General features: G+C 48.1%; 1 protein-coding gene across 1 annotated transcript in view; it reads right to left on the bottom strand.

Annotated features, from left to right (window-relative positions):
• A2ML1 (alpha-2-macroglobulin like 1) overlaps positions 1-7426 on the bottom strand; it is a 28691-nt gene that overhangs the window by 4708 nt on the left and 16557 nt on the right. The window contains exons 23-36 of the mRNA XM_027906075.1: positions 7110-7164; positions 6390-6473; positions 5155-5331; positions 4951-5032; positions 3990-4146; positions 3677-3751; positions 3132-3294; positions 2540-2754; positions 2196-2411; positions 1960-2084; positions 1567-1657; positions 769-837; positions 354-456; positions 194-235 (exon numbers count right to left, since the gene is read on the bottom strand). Coding sequence (XP_027761876.1) covers positions 195-235; positions 354-456; positions 769-837; positions 1567-1657; positions 1960-2084; positions 2196-2411; positions 2540-2754; positions 3132-3294; positions 3677-3751; positions 3990-4146; positions 4951-5032; positions 5155-5331; positions 6390-6473; positions 7110-7164 — 1653 coding nt within the window. The 3' untranslated portion in view covers position 194. The remainder of the gene's footprint in view (positions 1-193; positions 236-353; positions 457-768; positions 838-1566; positions 1658-1959; positions 2085-2195; positions 2412-2539; positions 2755-3131; positions 3295-3676; positions 3752-3989; positions 4147-4950; positions 5033-5154; positions 5332-6389; positions 6474-7109; positions 7165-7426) is intronic.

Raw genomic sequence — 7426 nt, 5'->3', positions numbered from 1 at the left:
GCCTCCCTGGCTGCAAAATAGCCCCCATCCTAGCTCCATGCACCTAGGCACAGACAGTTCCTCTTCCCAGATGGATATATGCTCCACACTGATTACTATTCTCCTTCCTGTCTTTGCTTACATTCCCTCTCTCCCAACCAAGACCAACCATTTCCTGGTGCCACTGTTTGTCACACAGGAACTTGCTTCCTACCTCAACTACAGACAGCACGGTAGTCAGCCAAGGCTCGCTCCTCTGCAAAAGAAAACGAATTTGATTACACATAGATGTACACAGAGAAGACTGCATGTCTTTTGCCAGCCAGAGAACTAGAAGCCCAGCTCCCAGCCCCAGAGTAAAATCAGTAACCCACCTGGCTGGTAGTAATCATAGATTTTGATGCTAGCTGGTTTCAAGTTCTTCATCTGAATTGCTTGTTCCAGTTGCAGAATGAAAGTCTGAGATTCGTCGTTGAGCTAGTGGAGATAGAAGGAAATTAGCAAGGAAGAGGACAAAGAAGTCATTGCATCTTCATTTTCCCTAGCTTGAGTGTTTTCCTGCACAACACCTCTCTGATCCCTATAGAGATTCTGGATTTGAAAAATGAAGTATTGTGTGATGAATGGCAAATGCCAACCCCATGACAATGAATTTGGGTAAGCTCCCTCTGCCCACAGTTCTACCAGTGCTCTTTCCTTGCTAGACCAGCCCTTGGCTTCTCACACAACTCCTTGTCCTTGGTGTCTTGCTCTCCCTGTGCCAAAATAAACACTTTTTTCCCCACTTACCTTCTCCAGATAAATGTAGACCACATTAGCTTCCACTTCTATTTTCTTAATAATGGTTCTGTGCTCCAGCTGGGATAGGAAACAATAATGCAAGGAAATCTGTGAGCACTTTCCTTAGGGCCTCCTGACCTGTTGTACTGAAGGGGTGGTGTAGAACTGGACTCCCTGTGGAACTCTTTCTCACACCCACGGGCTTTCTTTAGTGGATTTATCTTTCCTATGTCTCCTGGACATCCCTTGTGAGTATCACAGTTATGAATATGCTGTCCCTGCTCAGTTAAAGGAATCTCCCACCTGGGGACAAAAAGCTGCATGGATAGTACATATAACTGATGTGTTGGTCAGCAAACAGGGGCAGGCACCAGTAGGGATTCAGGTTATCTCATCTCACTGAGTGTGAGACTGCTCTTAAAGACCTGCATGGGGGCTGTGCAAATAATTAATCTTTCAGTTTTATGCCCTAATTGGAAAAAAAAAAAAATCTTTTTGGGTAGAGCTGGAGTACCTCTAAGGAATCTTGTCTTAGAATTTCTGAGAAAGAAATCCTGGTATTAGCACACCCAGCAGTACATTTTGTTGCTGGCCAAAGTCAGAGCAGTATCAAAGGAACAATCTGAACCACATCTTATCTCCCTTTTGGAGCCTGTATGAAAACAATATGTTTTGGTTCAATTATAACAGCAAAGGTCCCCTGCAAATTTCGTTACCTCATGGCCTGAAATGAACAGTTCCCAACAGGAGTAAGCAGGCAGGATCCATTTATCACAGCTGGGTTTTTTTTTATTCCTAAGTCCTTACCAGCATTCTGGATCTGGAAGCCAGGGTGAATCCAGACAGCAGAGAGACCTCTATGATCACCATGTTGGATGTGACTCTGCTTCCGATGTAGCTGGAGCAGGAAAAGCAGAGTCTGATTCTGTGAGAATAGTGCCCTCCCAGCCCCCCTTCCCTCCACCACCGTCCTCTGTGTGCAGGACCCTGAGCCAGGTAGCCCATCTGGGATTGGGAACACGGCAGCCACTGCTCCCTCTCACAGGAGCTGGCGAGAACCTTCCTTCCCCATGCCTCCCACCTGTCCAATTCACCCTCTGTCCTGTTCCCCCCAAGTGCCGGGTCCTTCCACTGGAGCCCTGGCTGTTGTCCCCAAGCACAGCATGTCTTGCTAGAGGAGGAAACAACCCTTGGGGTCACCTGGCAAGGATGCGGACAGTGAGGACGCGCGGATTGGCCTGGCTACAGTTGTTCAGCTCTGTGCTGACACGCAGAGTGAAGATCACAGCAGCACGTGGAGGAGGCTCGTGGTACCTCAGGACTGTCTGCAGGGCAAGGGCCAAGAGCAGAAAAGACAGACCTGGCATGATCTCATGCAGGAGAAAAGAGGCAGAGTTCTCCTCCCTCATCTCTCCACATTCATCCCACCACCTCACCTGAGCAAAGACGCAGCTGCTGCCGTGGACCTGCACCAGGAACTGCCCTGGGATCTCTGTCAGTGCTGCCTGCTGCACCAGCAGCCGCCTCTGGCGGTTGACTTGGAAAGCCCTCCCAAAGGCCCGCTGGGATTTCACCCTCACAGTTGCCTGGCCTGATGTGCTGAACGTCCTTGCTGCGTATTTTGCTAAGGCTTGCAAGGCAACAACTGTGTCCTAGAAAGGGAGAGACAGTCACCCCTTTGAAAGCATCAGCTCTAGTGAAACTGACTTAGAACAGAAAGACCTCGAGGCGACTTGCCCTGCCAGCCTTGGGTACAAAAGTATATCAAGCCACTTGTTACCTGGGTGGAGGCAAAACCCCCGTACGCATTTTGCTGCTCAGTCAGCCATGCCACAATACCAGCTGCAGTTGTCATGTCACCTGTGTGCACCCGTGGCTTAGAAAGGTATGCCAGGAGAATGTAGGCTGTCAACTCTATGTCCACTGACTGAGTACCAGGCCAGAAGTCTATGGAAGCTGGAGAGCTTGGCTTGGGGCTCCAGTGGATTTGTCCTCCTGCAGAAGGAAAAGGACCATGAAGGCTATTTGAGGAGGACATAATTTGGGGGCTCACAGGAAACAAACCCCAGAGTGCCTTCAGAGCTCTTTCAGCTCATTCCCTGTACTCAGGCCAGGATCACTTTCTTCAGTTTGTTCTCCAGGGTTTCATTTGGTCTTAGATTCCTATCTCCTCCCTCATAGGGATCTTGAAATCCTCCAGGCTGAGGAAACTATTTCTGCTAAGTCATCCTCACAGCTTGTGAAATAAATTATTGTATTTTCAGTCACTCAATTCAATTACTGCACAGAAACAAGGAATATGTATAAATACATATGTAATTTTTAACTGCTCTAGCTGGGCATACTTTGGTCCAGATCCCAGTAGTCAGCACCTGATCTGATGGCCTGTTCCTCCAGTTTGTACAGCAGCTCCTGGGTTGTCTCATAGTCCCCAGCCAGAGCAAAGGCATAGGCCAGCATGGCTTCTGTGTAGATGTTGGTGATGTTGTGAACCACCTGCTGTAGGCAGCGGAGGATAGTCTGCATCAGCTTGCCCTGTGTTGGGAGGAGACACACGCCAAACTCTGACGAGGTAAAACAGAGGGCTGGGGAACTCATTCCAGGAAGCCACACTATGTCTTCCTGATGTAGCCCCAGAGAAACCCATTAAGTTACTCTCTTCAGAAAACAGGCAGTGCAGCCCCACTGTGCATTGGGAGCCACAGCAACCAAACACTGTTGCACCATGTCAGTTTTACAGCACTGACTCTTTTGAGAAATGAGGAGCCACCATTGGACTAAACACTGGCTCACTCCCAGAAGCTCCCTCCCAGTTCCTGGCCTGGACAATGGCAGCATTACAAGCTGGTGTATCCCCATAGCAGCACTCAGGTGTGGGAGTGCACAGGAGGGCAGGAGGGAGCCTGGGCATCCTCACCTTCAGGGGCTGACCCATCTCCAGCAGTGCTGCAGCCACATATGCCCCCAGGGAGATTTCATCATCCATGCTGTCCTGTGAAGGAAATGCACCTTTCACTCTCTCCACTGGTGTTAGGAGAGCACAGGTAGTGACTCTCCAGAAGGAAAAGCATCCCTCTCATGTTTCCCACCCCATACCCTTCTCTCTTTGAGGCTGGTGCACAAGTTGCAGATTGACTTTCTAGAATCTTTTGGGATCCCACAATCTTTTGCTGTCACAACATCTGTCCAGCCATTCCCCAGCAGTGCTACCTGACTTGGCCCTCATTTACCTTTAGGGACGAGTGAAAAAATCTCCCTTTGCTGGCAAAGCAGCCACTGGGGAGTTGGTTTTGCTCTAGCCAGCGTAGGGCATCCTGGATGTTCTTGTCATCTACATAGATGTATTTTCTGGCTTGACCAAAACTCTTGACTACAAAAGCTGTCAACCTAGGAAGAGGATGAGTTGTGAGAAAAAGAGTAAAACATAAAAAAGGCAAAGAGAAAGTCAGAGACCTCCTGATGCTTTTCCCTGAAGTTAACACTGACATACTGGGGTGCCAAAAAAGGGAAATTTTCATAAAGAAAGGTAACCTAAAAGTGGAAATGGTCCACAGGATCCACCCAAGTGGCTCCTCTCCCTACCCCTGGCTCCACAAATATACTACTTATGCACTACTTATTGTTTTACCCAGTCATTTCACAGGTGGAAAAACTTCCTATTCCTTCTACTTTTACCTGTTGGACTTCATCTCCCCCCAAATAACTACATAAAATCTTGAAATCCCCATTTTATTCTTCCATTTCTCCATTGGTCCCAGCCTAGATACCATGGGCACAAGCTGTGCCAAGGCAGCTCTTTCAACTCTCCCAAACAACACCATCCCCAAGGAGGGGATTTTTTATTGCTCTTACCTGATCTTTTTCCAGTCAAATGTACCCTTCTAGGCTGCCAGCTCACCAGCAGTGGTACCTGGTGTTGTCTGTGGGGCAACAGCAGGGCCATAGAGACAAAAAAAGGACCTCCCATCCCCTGGGACCACATCTTTGTTGTTCCACTTTCCCAGAAACTCTGCAGCCCTGCCTGACTGCTTTTTCAGGTGAGTCAAGTTCCTCTGTCTCTCTCCCCACCAGAGAGTTCCTGCTGACTCCATCCAAAAGAAGGAGCATACATCCTATCGGCTTTCTCAGTCACATGAGTTGCTCTGACCCAAACAGGAAAAATCAGAAGTGAGGGATGTTTGCAGTGCTTACCAAGTGTTTCCTTCCCCATCCTTCTGCCCAAAGAAACTATAGGATCCATCTCTGTGCCTATAAAGAAGCTGTGTCTGATACCCTGGGGAGATGGGAACAGTGATTAATATGGCACAGTAACACAGAGTGAGTGCAAGGGCAAGAGCTATTGGTATGTTGGACACAGGGGAAGGCAGAGGAGCAAGGTGTGTCTCTTGTACTTGCCATTGCGCAGGAATCCTGTTGCCCTCTCTCTGATCTCAGGGGTCAGCTGCCTGGTCTTCTCCAGGTACTGCAGCACATAGACAATGGGGGCAAACAGCACCATGTTCTGCTCCCCACAGCCATGGGGCATCTGCACCAGGTTGTCCAGGTTCTGCAGTGCCGTTCCCATGAGGTCACCTATACAAGGGTGTAAGAAACAAAGAAAGTATAAGTATGATTTGAGGTGCTTCTTCAGCCAAGCAGTGTATAATAGTGCATTATCTCAGCACAGGAGGAAAACACTGGAGAAGAGAGGAAAGAGGAGTAAACAACAGAGTGCAAGATGGAGACTGGTGACTATTTTGCCTCTTTCCACTCTGGCATTGTGATGCAGGGTGACCACACTATGGAGTCCCTGAGGAACTTTCCCTTATCAGCTTTTGCAGTATGAAGAGCTCGAACCATAACAAGTACTATCTGTAAAGGGCAATGAGCAGAGGTGCAGCTGCACAGTCTGTATCATACAGACAGATAAATATAACAGCACTCAGGGAAAGGTTGAAGTGCTGCTGGTCTTTAGCCAGGCCTGTTCTACCTGGCCATATGTGAAGCATCACAATGTGAGGAAGACAGCAGGGGTGCTAGTCAGATGGTGTGAAGGTGTCCATATGTCCTCCAGCCACTCAGAAAAACCTTGTATTGTTTCCTCCTTTGGGGTTTTGTTGCACAGTATTCATGGCTACTTATGCCAGGCCTGGCTTCATACCAATTCTAGCCTGCAGGTAAATGAGCCTAGTGCAAAGAGATGGATTAAATGATAGGTAAATCTGGTCCCAGTAGCCTATCCAAAGTGTTCTTTTGCAACTTAGTAATGCTGAGAAAAATTTCTTCTTTCCAGGAGCTTCTGCTGCAGCAGTGAAACTTAACAGGGAGGCAAGATGGTTTTGAGCTTTGTTGTTTGTATCTACACAGAAACAGCCAAGGTCATGAAGTCCCAGTAAAATTAATGGCCTGGAGTCTCTGCTCCAAAGTCCTAGCTAGAAAAAGAAGGATTATTCCCCTCTACAGATTCCTCTTCCCATGAAAGCCTAAGTGCTAATCCAAAAATCTGAAAGCCTGGTGTTTGCAGGGAATAGAAACACAGCATCCTCTCCTTTGAACAGTATCATGTCAAATGGATCCTCTGACACCACTACCAATTTAAGCCTTGCTCTTTGGTAACAGCAGTATGTGAGCCCACAGTAGAAGTTACTTACCTGAGATGGAAATGAAAGCCCTGGCAGATCCCTTTACTACATTGTCAGGGAGGCGAAGGGACACAGGTTCTTCAGCCATGTTTCCTGGTAACAGTAGGATAAAAGGTGTAGCATGAAAAAACAAGGCCAAAAGCATCAAACTGGAGGGGCAAGACTGGCACAGGTAAATGGGACACTGCCTACATCCTGCTCACACAGACTGCTTCCTACAGTCTGTCCTGGTCATTGCACCAAGCTCCACCGCCTGGAAACTTTTCAGATTAGGACAGATGTGAGAGCTGCTGGTTGGGCTGAGGGCTCACTGAGCTTCACAGCTCAATTCACTATGCTTCACAAGCTTCACAAGAATCACAGTTGGACATCACTCAACAGAGGAACATTCTGGAGAGACTTGCAATGCTGCACAGACAGGGTGGGAGGGCTGGAGCAGCCGTCACTGGTGACTGTTAAGCCCCAGGAACATCCGGGGGCTACAGTGTGGGGAAAAAGACTACAGAGCGTGATACTATACTTGGTGGCAAATTCAGTAGGACAGCACACGTGGAAATAGTATCTCATGCTCTTTCCTGTCTGTGGGGCAAGTGAAATTTCCTTTGTGAAAAATCATCTGAGAACATTCTTTAATCAGATCTCCTACACTTTAGTTCTACTCTCAGGTCTAATTATATCAGGCTGCAGAACCCGTTCAGGCTGTCCACATACCTCATCTCGGGCACATACCTCGTCTTGGGCACAGAAGGGAGCTGTAAGACTTCTCCACTAACACACCTTCTGGCTGCCAAGGCAGAAATATGAACATGGGACAGGAGAAACAAGAATGCACATAAAATTCCCAACAACAGTGACATTTCAGAGCAAGTTCAGGTCTGAATTCAGTGTTTAGTCTCCAGCTGTCAGAGACCCCATCCTCCTCACTTTTGGCAGGTCTGCACTGAGGCTTCCTGCTTCACTGCTCAAGAGATCAAGAGTAAGCCCGAGGGATGGGGCTCTCTGGTCAGTGAGCACATACAAAAGCTCATGTACAGCAGGAAAAGGTA

This window comes from Empidonax traillii, unplaced genomic scaffold (assembly GCF_003031625.1).
Source record: "Empidonax traillii isolate 1590-97213 ecotype Southwest subspecies unplaced genomic scaffold, ASM303162v1 scaffold1246:size530596, whole genome shotgun sequence".
Classification (NCBI taxonomy): domain Eukaryota; kingdom Metazoa; phylum Chordata; class Aves; order Passeriformes; family Tyrannidae; genus Empidonax; species Empidonax traillii.
This window is presented reverse-complemented; position numbering and strand designations above follow the sequence as displayed.